The sequence below is a fragment of the Acomys russatus genome, chromosome 1 (genome assembly GCF_903995435.1).
Source record: "Acomys russatus chromosome 1, mAcoRus1.1, whole genome shotgun sequence".
NCBI lineage: Eukaryota > Metazoa > Chordata > Mammalia > Rodentia > Muridae > Acomys > Acomys russatus.
Genome location: NC_067137.1, coordinates 119,256,650 through 119,278,615, shown reverse-complemented (window position 1 = coordinate 119,278,615; position 21,966 = coordinate 119,256,650). Strand labels below are relative to the sequence as shown.

The 21,966-nt window shown below is 50.2% G+C and overlaps 1 protein-coding gene across 2 annotated transcripts in view; it reads left to right on the top strand.

Annotated features, from left to right (window-relative positions):
• The first annotated feature begins 16,206 nt into the window (after positions 1 to 16,206).
• Cdc42bpb (CDC42 binding protein kinase beta) overlaps positions 16,207 to 21,966 on the top strand; it is an 86,101-nt gene continuing 80,341 nt past the window's right edge. The window contains exon 1 of one of the 2 annotated variants that reach the window (XM_051151715.1): positions 16,207 to 16,644. In XM_051151715.1, the coding sequence (XP_051007672.1) occupies positions 16,470 to 16,644 (175 nt within the window). In that variant the 5' untranslated portion in view covers positions 16,207 to 16,469. The remainder of the gene's footprint in view (positions 16,645 to 21,966) is intronic. The other variant, XM_051151724.1, reaches the window with a different exon arrangement.

Here is a 21,966-nt window from a genome sequence, read left to right as displayed (position 1 = left end):
CATGGAATGCTTTTCCAGGACGCCAGAAACTCTACAGTCCTGCATTTTGTCCTCACATACTGATTTTCTGGGAGAAGCAGGTTTAGGACTGATCACTCACTCAGACCTCCTGTGTCTCAGGTGACTACGAGGGAAAGGTCTGGCAGGGCCAGGATATTCAACTCCCCTAGCCAGGAAATACTAGTCAGCTGCAGAAAGTTTCTGGACATTGCTGATCCAAACTTTAAAACAAACAAACAAACAAACAAACAAACAAAAAACTACTTTTTTTTTTTTTTTGTATTTCAAGACAGGGTTTCTCTGTGTAGCCTTGGCTGTCCTGGACTCGCTTTGTAGACCAGGCTGGCCTCGACCTGGTCATGAGCTGACACCGATGGCAGCTCATGACCATGGTGGTGGGGACAGTTCTTCTCCAGTGCCTATTGCAAATAAATGACAGTGATTGTCATGAGCCACCCTTGGAGGGCAAAGTTCAAGTTCTGTTGTCAACTTGTTACATCTGGAGGGAGGGACCGTCAGCTGAGGGTCTGCCTCCAGGGGCTTGGGCTGTGGGCATGTCTGTGGGGCGTTTTCTTTCTTTCTCTCTGTATCACCCTGGCTGGCCTGGACCAGGCTGGCCTCAAACTCACAGGGATCCCCCTGCCTTTGGCTCTTGGGTGCTGGGGTTAAAGGTGTGTACCACCATGTCTGGCCCATGTCGTGTCTTTTCCTGATGAATTATTTCTATGGGAGGGCGCCGCCCCCACCCCCGCCCTCGCCCCTGCCCTGCTGCAGGTGATGGCACCCCTGGGCAAGGCTGTGTGTGTGAGCAAGCTCAACAGCCAGGGAGCAGCTTCTTCCATAGCTGGCCCTTCAGTTCCTGCCTCCAGATTCCTGCCGGGAGCTCCTGCCCTGATTCCCCTCAGTGATAAACTGTAACCTGGGATTTGTAAGATGTAGTAACTTCTTTCCTCCTCTAAGTTGGTTTTGGTCACTGTTTCTTTTTTTCTTTTTAGATTTGTTTATTTTTATTTTACGTGTGCAGGTTTTTTACCTCATGCACGCCTGGGTGTGCATAGAAGGCAAAAGAAGGCATAAAATGCCCTAGAACTTATAGAGTTGTAGAGTGTTGTGAACTTTCTTGTGGGTGCTGGGAGTCAAACCCAGGTCCCCTGGAAGAGGCGCCAGTGTTTGTAACAGGTGAGCTTCTGGTCAATGTTTTTTTTGTTGTTGTTGCTTGTTTGTTTGTTTTAGTTTTTCGAGACGGTTTCTCTGTGTAGTCTTGGCTGTCCTAGACTCACTTTGTAGACCAGGCTGGCCTCGAACTCACAGCGATCCGCCTGCCTCTGCCTCCCGAGTCCTGGGATTAAGGGCGTGCCATGTGCCATCACACCTGGCACCAGTGTTTTCTATGGCAATGTAGAAGGCACACTGGGACAGATGGTGCCTGACTCCATTCGCTGGGCCACTGAGGAATGACCTGCTGATGAGCTGGAATCCTCTCCTCTGTGGAGCAACGTCCAGACTAGCTGGTCCCTGAGACAAGGCCCACCCTCTGTCCTTTCACTCAGGACTGGAGTGCTGCTATGACTAGGATCTTGGAGGCTGGTGGAAACAAGTTAGGTTGCCAAAGGGAGTGCTTCTGAAGCAGCCAGTGGGTCCTGTCCCCTTCTTGTTACTCGTTTTTTTTGCTATTCAGACCCTGTGAAACAAGGTTGCCACCTCTACTCACCATGTGTCACATTCTACCACAGGCCTAAAACAATAGCTCCAAGTGACCCTGACTGAGCTCTCTGAAGCCATGAATCAAAGTGGATCTCTCCCTTCTGGAATCAACCATCTCAGACTACTTGTTGCACCAAGGGCAGCTAATGAACACAGGTGGCAAAGTGGAGGACAGGGTGTGCCCTCAGTGCCACAGTTGCTATCTGGAGGAAACTGTAACATGGCCTGTTGGCTCAGGCAACAAGCCCAAAGGTCTGGGCAGGCCCTCAGCCTGAGCCTACCACAGGATCCCTAACCTCCGCACAGGATTCTGGGTTAGCAGGTTTGGGGTCTCAGGTACTGCTATTGGTCCCGTTGGAGACCACACTGGGAGCTACATGTTGAAGGGGTGGCCAGAAGGTAAGGATGTTTTCATTCCGCCCCTCCTGGGTCTCATAGGTCCTACCTTAGGCAGGATGAGCCAGCCTTGTATCCTCTGGAGAAGAGCAGGCTGTGTGCCAGTCAGAGAGAGACCACGATGCCAGACATTAACCGCATTTAGAAGGAACCGTCCTGCAGCTCTGGGGAAGGTGGGATAGCATCGCGGGCCAGGCTGCCTGGGCTCCAGACACACCGTGGCTCCTCCTCTCCGATGGTGAGGCAGACCCTCCCTTTCCTCCTTGGTTCTCGCGCAGGTTGGAGTGGAGGCTGCAGAGCATCTGAGCACACAGTGACCTCAATGTGGCCTCAGAACTCCCTCTCATCCCTGAGAGAGCAGACGCTATGGGAGGTTTCGGAGCAACGTTGGGAGGCAGTCAGCCCCGTTTTTTCTGAAGATGCCTCTGGCAGTCACTGGGAGAGAGTGAGGCTGCCAGGAGGAGTGTGTGAAGCCAGAGGCTTCCATCAGCATCTCCTGTGCCTGCCTTTTCCTTGTTGTTGTCACCAGCTGCCCTGTGCGGCTCCAGGATTATCTGCGAGGGCTGTGCCCACTGTCACTACAGACTGCACCTATGAATTTCCAGAAGCCTCGCTGACTTGTGAATGAGGACCAGGGGTGGGGGGGTTGGGGGGGTGGCTCAGTGCAGCCTAAAAGTGTCCCAGGTGGGCAGCTGCCGGCCTTACTGGGCTGGCCCTGTTAGACGCCAGAAGCATCGCTGGCTGCAGTGGGCTTTCCTAGGGCTTGGGCTCAGTATAAAGCAGGGTAGCCAGAGCGTGATTGCAGAAGACAGCATAGGTCACTAGGTGTCCACCTCCTGGGCTGGAGCTGCCAGCCCGAGACTCCCTCACCCAGGAGAAGTGAAGGTAGCAGAAATTGGCATCCAGGAGAGGGTCGCCTCTCCTTGACTTCCTAAATGGGAAAAACATTTAGTCAGGACACTGCCAGGTACCAATGGCAAGGAAAAAGCCTGGGATAAATGCCCCTCTTGTCTTCTCCTTTCCCCTAGCTGCCTATCAGTGAACCCGTGGGCCAGACAGCTGGCTCAGATATGATGTCACCCACACAGGCACCTCCACAGAGGTAGCACCTAGAGAGGGTAAGGTGAGCCTGGGGCATGAGTGTGACAACTCTGCAACCAGCAGCTTTTTTCCTGCACCACCCCTGTGGTCCCTACCTCTATCTCTCTGTTAAGAGGTTCTTTGTAGTAAACAGATCTTTCTGGAATAATCCTCACCTGATGGTGCCAAATTGTTCCCCGCTGGGCCCTTGCCTGACAGGGATGTTTGTTTGGTGCCCTGTGAAGGCCCCCTGGCAAACTACTCCAAACCTGTCTCCTGCCTGGTTCCCTTCCCCCAGTGGACCAGTTTCTCAGATAGGCTTCCTGCCTTTGCAGTCTATGTGTTTGGTCCCAGCAACTTTGGCCCTTACGATATGACTCCCTGGTTTTTCTGCTCTTAGCTCCTTCACCACACTGCACTGCTGAACGAAGAGGAGGCGTTCAGAGAGCCCCATCTCTCACTCTGAGATGCCAAGCAACACTGTCCCACAGCTCTCTCACACAGCTTTCTGCCTCTTTCCTTCACATAGATGTGACACGGGCTTTTCTTTGTGTCTGATCATGGCTGGTGCTCCCTGACCTCAGTCTTCAGTGTAGCAAGCTGGGGTGGTAAAAAGGAAGCCATGCACCTTCAGGAAGAACTGTGACCCAGAAGAGTCTGGCTAAAGGATGCTCAGGAGTGTCAGTGTCACCGCCAGGATCTCAGGAGTCTGGGGACCCAGCAGGTGAGGGAGGGAAGGAAGAGGCCCTTCTCGGTAGGCAGTGGCTGTGCTTGTCCAGGCATTTGAGGGTTGGGTTACCCGTTTGTTCATCATGCACACATCTGCACCTGCCCTGTGCTGGGTTTCTTGCATCTCCCCCATAGTGTCACCCTCCTCCCTGTAGGCAAGGCACACCTTTACATGTCCTCCATGTCCACCATCCACTTCCTCACAGAAGGCGCACTTTCCCTTTTGGGGGGTAGGGAGTGGGGTTCGAGACACAGTTTCTCTGTGGAACCTTGGCTGTCCTGGACTCACTTTGTACACCAAACTGGCCTCAAACTCACAGGGATCTGCCTGCCTCTGCCTCCTGAGTGCTGGGACTAAGTAAGTGCATCACCACCGCCAGGTTCATATTTGTTTCTTTACGGCCTAGCTTGTGGTCTAGTTCCATGGTTGAAATGTACCTTATACCCAGACAAGGTTTCAAGGAGAAGATGTTCCATAGCCTTGGTTTGGTTAAAAGAATTACTTTGCATAGTTTTTAGGTGTTATATGGAATTCTAACCTCTCTTCCTCCTCCTCCTCCTCCTCCTCCTCCTCCTCCTCCTCCTCCTCCTCCTCCTCCTCCTCCTCCTCTTCTTCTTCTTCTTCTTCTTCTTCTTCTTCTTCTTCTTCTTCTTCTCTCTCTCTCTTTCTGTGCTGTTATTTGTTTATTTATTTTTGTTTCCTGGGACAGAATTTTATGTAAGCCAGGCTGGCCTGGAACTTGATATGTAGCTAAGTATGACCACGAGCTTCTCATATTTCTGCTTCTGCCTCTCAAGTGGTCTTAGTTACTTTTCTATTGCTGTAATAAAGCGCCAGGACCACAGTAACTTACAGAAGAAAGAATCTGCTGGGCTTAAGGCTCCAGAAAGTTAAGAGTCCGCCAGCGTGAATGCACAGCAGCAGCAGCAGGAGGAAGAAGCTTGGATCACAAGCATGAAGCAGAGAGGCACAGATTGGACCCAGCCCTAGTGACACACTTCCTCCAGCAAGGCCAGACGGTTCCTAAGCCTTCCTCAAACAGTGCCACCACCTGGGGACCAAACATTCAAATGCCCAAGACTATGGGGGACATTCTCATTCAAACTGCCAGGTAAGTGCTGGCATTACAGGAGTGGACCCCAGGCCTGGCTGGCATGGGTGAGTGCTAGGATTATAGGAGTGGACCCCACACCTGGCTGGCATAGATGACTGCTGGGAATACAGGAGTGGACCCCAGGCCTGGCTGGCATGGGTGAGTGCTGGCATTCTACCTTCTGAGTGCCCATCGGCCTGTACGGACATTTAGGCTTTCACAGTACTATGCTATGACTGTCACTGCTCACGTGACTGGATCAGAGGCCACACCCTGCAGGAGAACCAAGGAAGCCACACGAGTGGCCTGTGTACCAGGGTGTGGGCAGGATCGGTCAGGAAGAATGAGATGGGCCAACTGTTGGGTCCCACTATAGGTCCCACGGGGTGGCTCGGAGGAGGAATGTCATAACCAGAGAGAGCAGCTCCTGAGGGAGGCCTGGATGAGTGCTGTACTGTCAGCTACTGGGCAGCTTGCGTCTTACTAGGCACCCACTGAATCCAGAGTCTCCCCAAACAGCCCCACTTTGGAGAACAAAGTAAGATGGAATTTAGGACCTGCAGACGAAAGGCAAACCACTCAGCCTTTCAGCCCTCTTTCTCCCGTGTCCTATGGAAGAAAGTGTGTCCTGAACTCCAAGGGCCACAGAGCTGACTGTCAAGTCTCTGGTGACCATGACAACTAGGATTGCATCTACTTGAAGCCAAAGATGTGACATCACCATCAGTCTTCACATAAGGTATGCATGAGCCATCCTCTGACTCACGCCGCCACAGGGTCTGCTTCTGGAACCCTCCCATGCCCTGTCTCCCTACGGGGGCTCCTTAGCAGCCCTTTTCCTTGCCTTTGGCGAGATGACTTTTGTTCTTTCAGGACCCGACTCCCCTCAGAAGCCATTTGTAGCAGGCTCGCTTTCTTTTTTGCAATAGGACTTTTAGCTTGGTAGTGGTGGTGGTGCACTCCTTTAATGCCAGCACTTGGGAGGCAGATGTAGGTGGATCACTGAGGCCAGCCTGGTCTATAAAGCGAATCCAGGACAGCCAAGGCTACGTAGAGAAACCCTGTCTCGAAAAACCAAAAAAAAAAAGGAAAAAAAAAAGAATGTTTAGCAAGAGGTATTAGGAGTACTTCCCCGAAATTCATAGATTTGCAAAGACCACCCCACCCACCCACCCACCCAACCCCCCTCCCCCGGCCTGACTGGCCCAAGGAGCTCTGAGTCTCTGGATGGTGGAGGGGTGGGGCTGGGAGAGCTGGGGCGGGCAGGGAGGGGCAGCCTCGGCTGGCTGTAATCCTATAATCCGTCTGGACTGTGACATGATGTGACTGGGTTTCCTGAAGGAAGCATTCCTTTCTTGGACACTAGCCCAAGGTCACAGGAAGGAAAGCAAAATTCCTGTGTTGGTTGGTGTGAAGCGGGAGGGCCTCCTCCGCTGCTGGGTTCCTGGACTCATCCTGTGCTGGACTCTCGGGGGTGGGGGGTGGGGGTGGGGTGGCACCACCATACCTTGCCAGCTGGGGAAGGACTAGGCCACACCCTGCAGGATGGGCCTGCCGGTGAGGCCTGTCCTAGTCAGGGGATTTCATGGGCTCGAGCTCTCTCTACCCTACTTCCTTCTCCATAAAATGCAGCTCTCAGTGATGTTTGAGTTGCTATGGTGATAGATAAATAAAGCATTCTCAAAGCCCAAAAATGGTGGGGCTGGTAGAAGAGATGTGGCTGGGAAAGCAAGTCCTTGCCTGAAATATAGAGAGCCAATCGCCGCCGTTCTCTCTGTGATGGAGGGCGTCTGCATCAGTGACTTGGAGAATGGCACCAGATGAACAGCACAGCACGGTCCTTGTTGATGAGGTGTGGGCTGTGGCTGTCATGTGTCACTCTGGGTGAAGGAAGTCTGTGCCTTCCACCCTGCCTCTTGTCTCAAGTGTACCTGAGTCCTTCAGACAGCACTGAGGCAGGGGATGAGCTGGTGTCTTCAGAAAGGTCCTCCCGTCCATGTGAATTCTGAGTGCCTGCTCCCTACTGCACCTTCCTCGGGGAATCTTCATTCTCACAGGCTGGCTTCTCTCTCTCTCTCTCTCTCTCTCTCTCTCTCTCTCCCTCCCTCCCTCCCTCCCTCTCTCTCTCTCTCTCTCTCCAGGATCTCTCTGTGTAGCCTTGGCTGTCCTAGACTTGTTTGTAGATCAGGCTGCCTCTGCCTCTCAGGTTGGCATTTTATACCTATCCTGAGATAGGCTGGCATTTTATACCTATCCTGGACAACACAGCATTTAGGAATCAACATGGGGTTTTGCCTTGTAGGAGAATTTCTCTTCAATGATGTCTTTTAGGAATTTACCTCACTATGGCCAACCGCCGCAGGCTGGCTGAAGCCATCACCCCCCACCCGCCAGCAATCCTTACTCTATCCTGTGTTGACTGACCATGAGGTCATAGCTGTGGGGCACGAAGAGCTTGTGAGACAGTAAGAGCGAATACTACAGGCATCAGCCGCGCTGCCTACTCAGGACATCTGCTTGCTCCTTCCCGATGTATCCGGCTCCGGTGTCATTTACAACGGCGTGCTTGTGTGCCTACCTGGTTTGGGTTTTGTTATCAAGCATAACATTTGCTTTTCTGATGGGCCGATAAGTCAGGTTGAATAGTTCTCTGGTATCCGTGGCCAGGCAGTCACCTTTATTAACCCAGTAGCAAGCCAGTAGGAGCCTTGGAAATGAAGAACAGTCATTGGTAGAAGAAATGGATTTTCTCCACAGCCCTGGAGCACATAGTGTGATGATTCTCCTGCCAAGACTGGTTCTACAGGCCTCTGACCGCCCTTGTTCATACTGTGTATGCTCCTGGGCTGGTGCGTGCACATGTGAACATGCATGTGGAGGTCAGAGGAAACCTGGGTCCTTGAGTGCCATTCCTCAAGAGCTATCACTTTTTTTTTTTTTTTAATTTTAAGGATATAGTCTGTCACTGGCATGGATTTTACAAAAGTACACTGGGCTAGTGGCTATAGAGTTCAAGGCTCCTGCCTCTACCTGCCCAGGGCTAGAATTACACATGCACTTGCTTCCATGAATTCTAGAAAGCAAATAAGTGTCCTTGTGTTTGCAATCACTTTACCAACCAAACTATCTGTGTAATCCCATATTTTCAAAGCTTTTTGGTCACGAGTGGCAGGCAGCATTCACAAAGCCTGTCATTTCCACCCAAAACTGACCATCTTAGAGGATGGCCAGCAAAACAAATCAGAGAAAACAATGCTGGGTAGTGATTGTTACCTAGAAAATTCCAAGATGCATAACACCAAGTCAAAGATGGCTTATCTCTCTTTTGTGGGGGGTTTTGGTTTTTGGGTTTTTGTTTTGTTTTTCGAGACAGGGTTTCTCAGTGCAGCCTTGGCTGTCCTGGACTCACTTTGTAGACCAGGCTGGCCTTGAACTCACAGCAATCTGCCCTCTTCTAGTCTCCCTGAGTGCTGGGATTAAAGGCGTGTGCCACCACCAAGCCTAGCTTACTGTCTCTTTTTTTCTTTCTTTAAGATTTATTTATTTATTATTATGTATACAGTGCTCTGTCTGCATGTACACCTGCAGGCCAGAAGAGGGTGTCAGATCTCATAATAGATGGCTATGAGCCACCACGTCATTGCTGGGAATTGAACTCAGGACCTCTGGAAGAACAGTCAGTGCTCTTAACTGTTGAGCCATATCTCCATCCCTCTATTTCTTTTCTTAAAAATTATTCCTTTTGCTGGGAGTGGTGACGCATGTCTTTAATCCCTGCTTGAAAAAAAAAACAATGAAAATTATTTATATTCATAGTCATATTATTATTTTGGTTTTTTGTTTTTTTGAGCCAGGGTTTCTCTGTGTAGCCTTGGCTGTCCTGGACTCACTATGTAGACCACGCTGGCCTCGAACTCACAGAGATCCCCCTGCCTCTGCCTCCCAAGCACTGAGATTAACCGGGCGCACCACCACACCCGGCTCCACATAGGTATGTTTATATACACATGTATCCCTACTTACATAAATACAACCTGCTCAGTCCGTATAGTGCTATCGTGTGTATGTTTTCAGGGCTGACTGTTTCCCAGTGGATAGCTAGTTGGCGCACCCTTGCCGAGGGTAGACTGTGTCCTGCTCAGCGTTCCTTAGCTGCCTGTAGTCCCTGGTGTAGGGCGGAAGCCTGCTGGCCTCTTCCCCAGCCCTGCCTACTTCAGCATGTCTATTGTTATTGCCCTTGTTCAGTTCCTGCCTAGGCAACCATGCTGCTGAGACTTTACGGATGTAGCTCCCAACATTCCTAGGAGACACACTATCACAGCAACCTCCCTGCTCCTCCGCCCCCCTCTTCTGCAGCGATCCCCGAGCCTTACGTTTAGGAAGTACTTTGTAATGTATCCACTGTGACTGGACTCCAACTGTCCATTATGGCTGGTTGCCTTGCCAGTTTCTGTAATGGTCTCTGTCCATTGCAAAGAGAAGTTTCCTTGATGGGGCGTGAGAACTGTTTCGGGTTTTTTGTTTGTTTGTTTGTTTTTGTTTTTGAGACTGGGTTTCTCTGTGTAGCACTGGTGTTTTGTAGACCAAGCTGGCCTCGAACTCACATTGATCTACCTGCCTCTGCCTACCGAGTGCTGAGATTAAAGGTGTGCGCCACTACACACAGCTGGGGGGGTGAGGACTGTTGTAGGTTTTTCCTCCCACCCTAGCTCCTGGAATAATGACTCATGAGACTCAATTATTATTTTTTTCCTTCTTTTTTTTTTTTTTTTTTTTTTTTTTTTTGAGACAAGGTTTCTGTGTGTAGTCTTAGCTGTCCTGGACTCACTTTGTACACCAGGCTGGCCTCAAACTTACAGTGATCCGCCTGCCTCTGCCTCCTGAGGGCTGGGATTAAAGGTATGCACCACCACGCCTGGCTCAATTATTATTTTTATAAATACTTAGGCTATATAGATGGATTCTTCTCTGATTAGCTCATATCTTAAAATAACCTATTTATTCTAATCTACATCGGACCACAGCACATGGCCAGTTACCTGAGCTCAGGCACCATACGTCCGTCCTCTTCACATCTTGCTGGCGGAATCTCGAGAACCTGTCTCTATCCCAGAATTCCTTCTGCCTACCGGATGTTTCACCTCTTATATATGAAGATTTGGAGCTAGGAGGTTCAGGAGAGAAAGAACATGTAACATTTGTCTTTCGGGGTCTGGATTACCTCGCTCAGTATGATCCATTCTAGTTCCATCCGTTTGTCTGCAAAGTTCATTACTTCATTTTTATTTACAGCCAAATAGTGTTCTGTAGTTTATATTGCCACGTTTTCATTATTCATTCATTGGTTAGAGGACGTGGAGGTTGTCCCCATTTCCTGTCTTAGTGTGACTAGAGGCAGCAGTAAGCATGGCTAAGGAAGTGTCTTTGGAGTAGGATGTGGAGTCCTTTGGCTATATGCCAAGGACTGGTACAGCTAGGCTATGTGGAAGATTTATTTTTAGCTCTTTGAGAATTCTCCACACTGATTTCCAGAGTTGTGGGACCATGGTGCAGCCCACCTGCAGTGCAGCAAGTAAGTGTTCTCTTTTCCCCCATGCCCCCGGCAGCATCTGTTGTCAGTTGTTTTGTTGAGTTTTGCCATTCTGAATATTGTCGTTTCTTTGTGATTTTTTTTCTTCTCACTTTTATTTTTGTGCAGGTGTTTTCTTTTTTCTTTTTTTTGGTTTTTCGAGACAGGGTTTCTCTGTGTAGCCTTGACTGTCCTGGACTCACTTTGTAGACCAGGCTGGCCTCGAACTCACAGAGATCTGCTTGCCTCTGCCTCCCAAGTGCTGGGATTAAAGGCGTGCGCCACCACCGCCCGGCTTGTGCAGGTGTTTTGCCAATGTGTGTGTCTGTGCATCACATCATACAATGCCCATGGAGGCCAGAAGAGGACATGGTAGCTGCTGGGACTGGGATGACCGAGGGCTGTGAGGCGGCATGTATGCGCTGAGACTCAAACCCAAGCCCTCTAGAGGGGCAGCTGCTGCTCTTACCAGTGAGGCACCTCTCAGCTCCTGTCACTATTCAAATGTTCTCTCTGCCTTCCCCTCTCCCGCACTGCTCTTTCAGGGTTGCAGTTATTCATGTGTGGTTCGTCCCCTGCTGCCGTCCCAGGGCTCCCTGGTGGCCAGGTTATTTCTTTGGATTCTCCCCCCCCTTTCTTATTTTGAATAATTTCATTTATCTTTTAAAAATACACACACACACACACACACACACACACACACACACACTGACTTTTAGGAATCACCGCTTTCCTTTCATCCCGTGGGTCCCAGAGATCAAACCGAGGCTGTCAAGCTGCGGACCCATCATCTCACCTGCCCCTGAGTAGTTCTACCTTAAGCTTTCAGTCTCATGAATATTAAGTAATATCTAACCTGTTACTAGTTATTTGTAGTACATTTATCACTTCAGGGGCTGCAGTTTTCATCGTTAGGTATTAAATTAAGGTTTAAATGATTTGGTTAACATTTTGAGCACGGGGAATACAGTTACAATAACTGTGTCCATATCTTCTGCCAGTTCTCTTCTGGTGTAAATTGTGGGCTGGCTTTGACTCTTAGAGTCCTCGTTAGGGGCTGTGTTTTCCCACCAGCTTGTTTGAAAGCTTGGTTATCTTTCACTGGGTGCCAGACACTGAGATTTTGCCATTTGGGATGTTAGGTATTTTTGCCTCCAATAAATGTTTTGTTACTTTTGCCCTGGGATGAAGTTAACTTAATGGCGAAGAGTCTGATATTATTTCGTCTTGTTTTGCTGATTTGTTAGGTAGACAGGGAAGAATGTCCAGGCTAGTGGCCCCTCGGTCCCTCCTCTTCTGGGCTAAACTCTTGCGAGGCCAGAGCTCTACATGAAGCCAGATCCTAAACATTAGGTCTAGGGCTTTATCTAGGAAGTCTGGGCGGGGCGGGGGTGGATGTCTAGAAGTGGTGATCCCACCTCTAAGGCATAACTGCTCCCCCAAAGTCTCATACTGAATGCCTGCTCCCCAGATGGTGGCATGGGGCTAGATGATGGATGCCTTAGCAACTGGGGCCTAAATGATGAAGGAAATGCCAGGGGATGTGCCCGTGGCAGGTGTTCTGGGACCCTGGCCCTTTCCTCTTCTGCTCGCTGCTCCCTGAGTTGCCATCACGGCAAGGTCTTTGCTCTGTAGCATGACCATGTTGTGCTGCTTCTGTAGGGGCCCAGCGACAAGTTAGGTGGTCACCGAGTGCAGTTTCCAAAACCCTGAGCCACAGTAAATGCTTCTTCCCCTAAGCTTTATTTATTTATTTTTTTCTCAGCCATTTGTTCACAGTGACAGAAAGCTGACAGATATAACAACCTTCCTGGGAATTCTATCTGGTGTCTGTCAGTTATGGGGTCTTCTAGTCCGGCTTGTTGGAATATCTTTTTGTCTGTGTGTGCCCGAGAGACTAACCCTCTATTCCTTCAGATGCCTCTTTCCCTGCCACTGACGTTTTCTTTGAGTATAAACACTGGTAGGTAGGCTGCTGGGTTCCTAGGGGGGAGGGAGGGGGCTTCTCAGGCTCCCCAGAGTATCCCCAAAGCTCTGTGCTATCCTGAGAGTTGTAGCTGTCTCCTCTGCCCCAGCTGCCTTTCTGCCTTGGGCAGCTCACTGGGTTCCACCTCAGTTCTCCTCTCTGCCTGGCTGGGTTGGAACATTCATCTCCGCTCAACTGTATCTCAGGGAAAAGGGGTCATGCACTGCCTGTTTCAACTGGCACAGAATTTCTTAATTCACTTTTTTCTGTCTACATTTTTTCCCTCAGGTAGAGGAACAATTCTTATTGTTGTCACCCCTTGATTTTATTTATTTATTTATTTATTTATTTATTTATTTATTTTGAGACAGGGTCTCACCTATTTTGTCTTTTTTTTTAAAGATGTATTTATTCATTCATTCATTTATTTATTTAGTATACAGTGTTCAGGCCTGCACACCAGAAGAAGGCACCAGATCTCATAGATGGTTGTGAGCCACCATATGGTTGCTGGGAATTGAACTCATGGCCTTTGGAAGAGCAATTGGTGCTCTTAACCTCTGAGCCACCTCTCCAGCCCTATTTTGTCTTTGAAGTAGCAAAAGAGGACCTTGAACTTTGATCCTGCCGCCTTCACCTCCAGAGTGCTGGGATTCTGGGATTGCTGCCCTGTGCCACCATGTGCAGTTATATACAGTGCCACATAAGCCAGGACTTTGCACATGCTAGACAAACTCTCTCTCAGCTAAACTGCTTTTCCCCTCCCCTAGACCCTTTTGGGCCAGGGTCTCACTCTGTAGCCCAAGCTGGCCTAGACTTCCTAGTCATTTTCCTGCCTTAGACTACTGAGTACTGGAATTAAGGGGCAAACCATCATGTCCCATTGGATCTTGCCTGGAAGCAGAAGTTTGTGTGTTTTTTTTTTTAACACGTTTAGATCAGGCAAATTCTCTTGTCTGTTGACCCCTGTGTTTTCTTTCTGCAGTTTATTGTTCTCATCACTTGTCTTTTCTCTTTGGGACTATCTCCTGTTCTCAGTGATTTGAAAGGATACTTTCAGGTTCAAGCTCCAAGTCCTGTTTTCACACTGATTTAAAAAAAGAAACTTTGTTTACTTCTTTCTCCAAGAAGGGCTGTGTCTCTGAACCTGAAAGCCCACTGCCACAGCTTGAGCTGTGAAGCAAGTCAGCAAACTGCAGCCTCGCACACCACTGGCTTCTGTAAATAAAGTTTTACTGGCACAGAACCACCCCCATTTGTTTAGATATCATCAACGCGGATGTGGAATTTAAGATCTGAGAGTTAACCCTCCAGATTGCCTGTGTAGTTTAGCAAGGGAAATACTTGGGAACCTGTCCCCCACTCCAGACCAAGTCTTTGCTTGTGGCTAAGTTATGTTAGTGTATATTTTTGAGGTGCTGGGATAGGCTGGCTTGGAGTAGGGTTGGTGTGCAAGTCCAAGCACTTTACTGTGACGATACAGCAGGTTCTCATGGATGCCTGAGAAGATACATAGTTAGGGTTCCTTGGTCTAGGAGCCAAGAATCAGCACCCAAAGCCGTGTCACCCTTCAGCTGGTCACAGACCTCCTGATTTCTAAAATATTAACCTGAATGACCCAACAGCAGCCACCTAAGTAAGAGTGGTATGAACAGAGCTATGGGCAAAGTGCTATCCAGGTGATCACTGGCAGAATCCTTTCCCAAACCGGCTGACATGCATAGGAGATAGCGCTTACACTTTATTTTTTACATTATTATTATTATTTCTTTTTTTTTCCAAGACAGGGTTTCTCTGTGTAGCTTTAGCTGTTCTGGACTCATTTTGTAGACCAGGCTGGCCTTGAATTCAGAGATCTGCTTGCCTCTGCCTCCCGAATGCTGGTTTACAGGCAAGTGCCACTGTGCCCAGCTGCTCTTACACTTTTAAGATCCAAGGATACCAAGGTACAGAAAGGTTTATTTATTTATTTTTGCTTTCAGGCTAGTGAGCAAGCCCAATGTGGATTCACTGTTTCAAGCTCAAAGGAAGCCTACAGAGGACACGTGGGTTTGATCTGTCCCAGGGGCTTTAAGGCATCCTAAAGAGCAGTGAGGAAACAGATCTGTGATGAACAGACACTAAAGGCAGCTGGGAGAGGCTCTTCAGACTGGCACAGGGGGGCAAGTGCGAAGTCCTAATTTGGAGGGATTAAAGAAATACTCCAGAAGCAAGCAACCAGAGAACGGACTCAGGGACTCCAGTGGGAGTGGCTGGAAGTCTGACTGGGCCAGCCAGAGAAGAGACTTTCATGGAGACACTTAAAAGACAAAGAGGAAGCATGGGGGCTGTGAGGGCGAAAAAAAATCAATTGTCTGGTCACACTATTTTGGGTCTTTGTGTCTTACAGTGTTCAGACTTTAGTTTTGGGTAGGGCGGTTCTCATGGTCTTTTGCATTTTAAAAACTTAGCATCATCCACATGCAGTAACTAGTGACTATACTTTGTGTATAGATTCCCTCACAGTAATATTGGTCTGGGTCCGCTCTACCCAACCTACTATACCGGGCTATTTTTCCTGCGTTTTAGAAACTAAGGGGTCTCTGTCTGTCTGTCTGACACACACACGCATTGACGCGCGTGAATTCTGAGGACAGTATGGAGGCTTATATGTGTGCTTCTGTAACCCAAGTCATACATCATTCCCGGCAGCCCAGACGGCTCCAGGGACCCCTTCAGTCGTTTCCTGCGCAGGAGTCGCCATTCGCTTGCCTCCTTTCCAACCAGCGTTTTGCCTCAGGCTCCTCTCAGCTTCCGGCTTCCAAACCCCACCTGCCCCTCCTCCGCGCACCACTAGCCCCGATTCTTTTGAAGCAACCCTGGGGTCCACAAAGGGTTCCTCCTCTGCCGAGGCTGGGGGGGGGGGTTGTCTTAAGGGATGTCCTATATCATCAACCTTCTCAGCCGCCGAATACAGCAAACGCGGCCACTCGCCTGGAGGCAATAGTCTACTTCCCACCAGGCCGACACCCTAAAATTCAGTCGGGGTAGACTCTGAACAGGCAGGGTACTGCGCATCCCCAGAGGCGCGTGCCCGCTGGGGAGCGCGCGGCCAGCGGATCTGGGAGCCTCTCGGCAGGTGCCCCGCCCGCGTCTCGCGTGCGCACACCGGCACCGGGCACTGTCGGTCTACAGCTCGGACGAGTTCCGACGCCATAACCGAAATCCAGCAGAGCTGCTCCTGGGGCCGCGCCCGACAGCTGCCCTCGCTAGACCACGAGGATCGGCCCGGAGGCCCGAGAAACCAGCCGAACTACGGGACTCGGAGCGCACACGGCACAGCTCGGCGCCCCGCCCGGGCTCCTCTGCGCCTGCGCCACCCGCAAAATCTCGGCTTCGCACTCGGCGCCCCGCCCCACCTCGCTCCTACGGTGAAGCGCGAGGCCCAAAGCGCCGCGGATCGCCGCGAGCCGAGGGCGGGGCGTCGCGCTGAGGTCAGCGCGGCGGCGGTCGGCCCCGCGGTGGTTGGCTGCGCCGCGCTGGCCGCGCCCCGGTTGGCTTGCAGGTCGCGGGGCTGGGCGTCCGGCCGGGCTGAGGTCGGGGCTCGGGCGCCGGCCGGGTTTGCGCTGTGCTCGGGTCCGCCGCGGTCCAGGTCGGCGACGGCGCGCGCCGAGGGCGCGGCCAGGCGGCAGAGGGCGGGGACGGCGTGCGGGCGTGCGGGCGGCGCCTAGGGGAGGAGACCGGCCCATGGACCCGCGGGGCCGGGTGGCCCAGACTCGGTGCCGCCGGGACGGAGCCCAAGATGTCGGCCTAGGCCGAGCTGCGACGACAAGGACTGTGCGGCTACTGGACGCCGGGGCGCGCGGCCGCTGGGCCCGGGGGTGCTGGCCCTGACGCCGGGGCGCACGGGCGACGAAGAGGCCAGCGCGTGGGGAACGGGCCGCGCGGCACCATGTCGGCCAAGGTGCGGCTCAAGAAGCTGGAGCAGCTGCTCCTGGACGGGCCGTGGCGCAACGAGAGCGCCCTGAGCGTGGAGACGCTGCTGGACGTGCTGGTGTGCCTCTACACCGAGTGCAGCCACTCGGCGCTGCGCCGCGACAAGTATGTGGCGGAGTTCCTCGAGTGGGGTGAGTAAGGTGCCGCTCGCCCCTTTGCGCCTCTTACTCCTCGCACCCGGGCCCGGCCTGCATGCTCCTCCACGGCCCTCCACTCCAGAGCCATATCCTCCCCACTCCCCCCACTCCCGGCCATCGCCCTGGCCGCTTCCTAGACCCACCCTCCGAGTCTGGATATCATTTCCTGCAGCGCTCCCTGGGACATCCGCCTTGCCCCCGCCCCGGACTCGCTTTTGGGGTCCAGAGTCGGGCCAGGAGTTACCCCTCCCAGCCCCTAGACTCTGCCGGGTGGGAGGACAGCCTCTGTGCCTGTTTTTGCATCTCCTCTTCCCCCGCCCCCGCCCGGTGGGCCTTCCGAATGCGTCGCCCCACAGCCCAGCCCCGGGGACTCCACCCAGGTGACAGTCTGTCCACAGTCCTCATGATGCCCAGGGCCTGAGCATCTCCTTTGCTTTAGCACCTCCAAGCGAATTTTAATGTTAAAAGCTTTATTTCAAATACACCTTGCAAGAGCTAATAGAATATTCCCTCCCACTCCCCAATTGTAATCGTGTTGTCAGACTTGTGATATTTTGGGGGTGGGGGCGGGAGAGCTGGAACTGTCATTGTCACTTAAGAACTTTTCTACATTCCGATCGTGGTGATTTTGTTCACTTATGGATCTAATCCAGGAATCATAGGTCGAGTGATCCATTGTGCTCTGTTAGGACAAGTGCTTGATTAAGTCACTATTGATAGGTCCCAAGACCGGTTAGAGTGAGTGTAATATTTCCCCTAAAGACCCTCGGTCCCCTCACAAGGACTGAGTGGCAGGAAGTGAGGCTTAGGGTCAGGTCGAACTCTGTAAATCTTACCCTTGGGTTGCTTTCGTCACTGGGCTAGGACTGTGCAGTTTGAAGCAGTCTTTTTTAATCTTTGGGACTAATAAAGCTGATACTTACCTGAGGAAACCAAGGTGTTCCACACGGAAGCCTCCTCTTCTCAGCGGCGACTGGAGGCTAGAATTTCGTGTAGAACTTAAGTTTTACTAATTTTTTTGAGGGCTTCTGTCTGGTTGCTGTTCAGTGAGACGTTGCTGCAGATGGGTGAGAGCAGCTGGAGGAGGTGCCCCGCCTCAGGACAGTCTGGAGCTTTGTTGTGAGGGGCCTCTGCTCTTGGTTACAGAGGACCGAGCCCTTATGGCTTTCCGGGGACCTTTATCAGTGACATGATTTCCAGTTGGATAATGAAGTGACTTCAGAGTCGCTTTGAAAGCGAGGTCTTTAGTGCATGCTGCAATGTGAGACATCTCAATATTGTATTTGTCATTCTCTTCTGAGCACTGGAACTTGAAATCCAGGCAAATCCGCTGTCGGCTTCAGCAGGGTGCATAGCATGTGAGTAATGAGACGAGGCAGCAGAGGGAAGGCTTATTGCTAACTCCTGAGGTGTGGCCCAGGTGTCCTCTGGCCTGGGAGGCCTGCCTAGCGTCTGGTGCCGGAAACCTGGGTGCTGGCCACTGGGGACTCCAGTCTTCGGGGAGGAAGCTCTTCTCAGAGCATGTGCAGAGGGCAGATTTTGTAAGCTTTGACCTTTCCAAATCTAAACAGAAGCTCTGCTGTAGTTTAGAGTTTTAAAATTGTGTTTGGCTGTTGGAAATTGTGATTACAAATAAATTATCCTCTTAGCTCAGTTCCTGTAGCCACGTCAGTTTTCAATTAAGAGCAGTCCTGGTGTGGTGGCGCACACCTGTAACGCCAGCATTCTGGAAGTAGACAGGAGGAGAGGAATTGAAGGTTGGTCTCAGCTACATTGTGGATGTGAAGCCAGCATGGGCTACCTGGGAGAGAATGTCCATAAACAACAACAAAACAAATTAGAGGACAGAGTGGTCTTAAATACAAGGTAGCATTTTAATGAAATAGTAACATAGTTTAGACTGCTGCGTCTGCCCCCCCCCCCCACTGTTGTAACATTGAAGAGGTGTGTTGCCAGTAAGAACACATGTGTAGTCACTGTTCCGGTGTTTTGGTGACAAGGCAAAGAGTGATGGACTGTCCTAACCTAACTTCATGGCTCCGGGCTGATGGCTGTGACCTGGCCTTCTTCACCAGACTGTTTTGAAGTCTCTGGGAGCCCATTTCTCCTCACCGCACAGGTCTTGGCAAGTGTCTAATGACAAGTAGATAGGGTTCTTGAAGGAAAACAGCTAACTAAGCCCTTAGGAAACATTAGGGAATAGCACTCGGAAGGCAGAGGTGGGTGGATCTCTGAGTTCGAGGCCAGCCTGGTCTATAAAGTGAGTTCAGGACAGCCAGGGCTACACAGAGAGACCCTGTTTTGAAAAACCAAAAAGAAAGAGAAAGGGGGGAAAACCATTAGGGAAATCTTTGAGGAAATTTGGAAAATAAAAGTAATAAAAAAAGCTTTAAAATTTTAAGATCATTCCTGGCCCTCTGTGGCCACTGTGTTTGTGTTGGCCGCGCCACTGCAGCTTTCACTGGAGACTGCCTTACCTTTCCCTTTGATTATGTTTATCATTTGATTGGTTTCCTCTATGAAATTCCGGACTGTAATTAAACGTTGGGAATACTGTGCTGTGTATGTGTGTTTCTTTTTTTCTTTCCTCTTCCTCCTCCTCCTCTTCCTCCTCTATTTACCTGAGACAGGGTTTCTCTGTGTAGGCTTGGCTGTTCTGGAACTTGCTCTGTAGACCAGGCTCGCCTCAAACTCAGAGATTTGCCTGTCTCTGCCTCTCTAAGTGGGATTGCAGGTGTGGGACACTGTACCTGCCTAAGCTGTTTCTTAAAATGTAAATTAGAAGCTGCTTGAAGCACAGCGTATGAAACACTTTAAATTTCCAGTGGCAAACGGTAAAAGGCAGACACCCCAACATGCTGTCTTTTCTCTTTGTATAAAAATGTGTTTTCACATGCTGAGTTTTTTCACAGCTCAAGTGTAATCTTTGGAAGCTCTTCTGTTTGAAATCCCAGGTTGCCTCACTGCGCAGGCGTCCGTCTGGCCTGAGACCAGGAGACAGGGCAGGTGCCATGGCTTTCCAGTTTCCTGTCCTGGGCATCTTCTCTTGTTGTGTTGGACTTCTTAAGGAAGTCCTTCTGGTGGTTACTTCCTTGTAGTTTTTCTCCTCCCCCTCCTCCTTTTTATTTTTGGGTTTTCGAGACAGGATTTCTCTGTGTAACAGCCATTTTTGGGTTTTTCAAGATAGAGTTTCTCTGTGTAGACCAGGCTGGCCTCGAACTCAGAGATCTGCTTGCCTCAGCCTCTTGAGTGCTGGGATTAAAGGTGTGTGCCACCACAGCCAGCAATCTCAAGCTCCGCCCCCCTTATTTTTATTTTGTGTGTGCACAGGCATGTGTGGTGTAGCCTGTGTGGATGTCAGAAGGCATCTAGCAGGAGTCAGCAGGTCTCTGAGTTCGAGGCCAGCCTGGTCTACAAAGCAAGTCCAGAATAGAAACTCTGTCTTGAAAAACAAAGAAACAAACAAACAAAAAACAAATAAAATAAGAGATTTCGAAAACATCTTTTAATAAGATTTAAATTGGAAGGAAATACTGGAAATTGCATGATTAAAAGATAGGCTAACATAATTTCTGTTTTACAAGTAACTCCTTAAAGTGCACATTGACACCGAGTACACGCATGAGACAGGACAGTGGCAACAATCGCACATTAACAGGCCCTACTTTGCCTCGCACCTCTTCACAGACAGTTGGACTGTACTGAACAAGCCGCAATGTATGTTAAATCCGCAGACACAGAATTGGTTTTGAAGAATTGTTCTCAGTCAGGACAGCACAGTTGGGCCACCTACTTGGAAGTTTACACTGTGTGGCAGATTGCTGTCCTGAACAGCACTCAAGTGTGAGAGCCACTGCAGGGCTGGCCAGCAGGGCCTTCCTGCCTCCTGTTCCGCTCAGCCTCTTGCTGGGGAGCCAGGCGTCCAGCTTGCCTGTCAAGACGTCATGTATTATGTATTGTATATATATGTATATGCACACACACACACACACACACACACGCGTGCACACACGCACACGCACACACACACACACACACACGCGCGCGCGCGCATATATTTATGTATGTATAATCAACCAGTGAGTACGCAAGACTGCTAATTCCAAATAATGTTAACCGCTGCCCGGTTTAAAAAAGAGCTTTTAGAATCTAAAACTATGTGTTCTTGTCTGTGACAAGCCACACCTTGGGTCCTTTTCCACTTTGGTGTTTTATTATTTACTTATTTTTAAAATGTTACTTTGTGTGTATGTGGAAGTCAGAGGGCAGCTAGTGTGCTCAATCGCCCTGGGCTGTGGGGAGGAAACAGAAGATAATCAGGCCTGGTGGCAGGTGCCTTCCTTAGCCTCTGAGCCACCTTGCTGGCCTGTACTTACTTTTACTTTTTATTTATTTATTTTGAGACAGGGTTTTATTTACTCCAGGCTGGCCTAGAATTCCCTGTAGCCAAAGCTGACCTTGAACTCTTAGTCTCCCACAAGCTGGGATCACAGACACAGATCACCGCGCCCAGCTGAGGCTTTATTCTTGGGTGTGGTGTATCAATAGGACCTTGTGATGAAGATGGGGAAGGTGAGGAAGACCCTGTTCCTCAGTGGAAAGTCGTGTGTGTTGTGACAGTGTGATGTGTTTATGGCAGTTCTCTTGCTTGTTTTGGAAGAGGTTATACTCTCAGCCCCCAGAGAGCAATGTTTTCACAATTTTTTCTTTTAATTTAAAGTCTACCAAAAAAACTTGGATGTGCAGAGTAGGGGCACTACCTGTGAAGTAGAGGTCAGTCTTTGAGTTTGATTTTAAACAGTCTTTGTTGACAATTAGGTTTTGGTTCGTTTCATTGGTTGGTAGGTAACTATTTATTTATTTTGGCTATTTTTAGGAATGTGTTGAAAACCCAGAAAATTTGAATTATTACATTCAAATTCTGTCCTTGGATCGGAGTTCCTTTGGAGAAGCTTCTCCCTCTCTGTTCCTCATGGAACCCATGATTCCTGTGACCCCCGGATGAGAGTTTTACACACTAGGGCCTGCCCATCCTGTGCTCCTCTCCCCTCAGTGGCTGGCTCTGTCTCTAGTAAATGGCCTCTAAACATTCTGAGGTAGTGTCTAGCCTTGTGTGACTCTTCCTTCAGGACCACAGTCATCCTTCATCCTCTTGGCTGCCAGTTGGTAGTTGATTTTTGGCTTTTTCTATGGGTCCCCTTTAGCACTGGCCTAGCAGAAGCTCTTGACCCCCAGATGTAAGTGGGTGCTTCCCCTGTGTTAAATCCTCTGCAGGATCAGTTTCATTATGCTCTTCACTTCATTGCTTTTTCTACT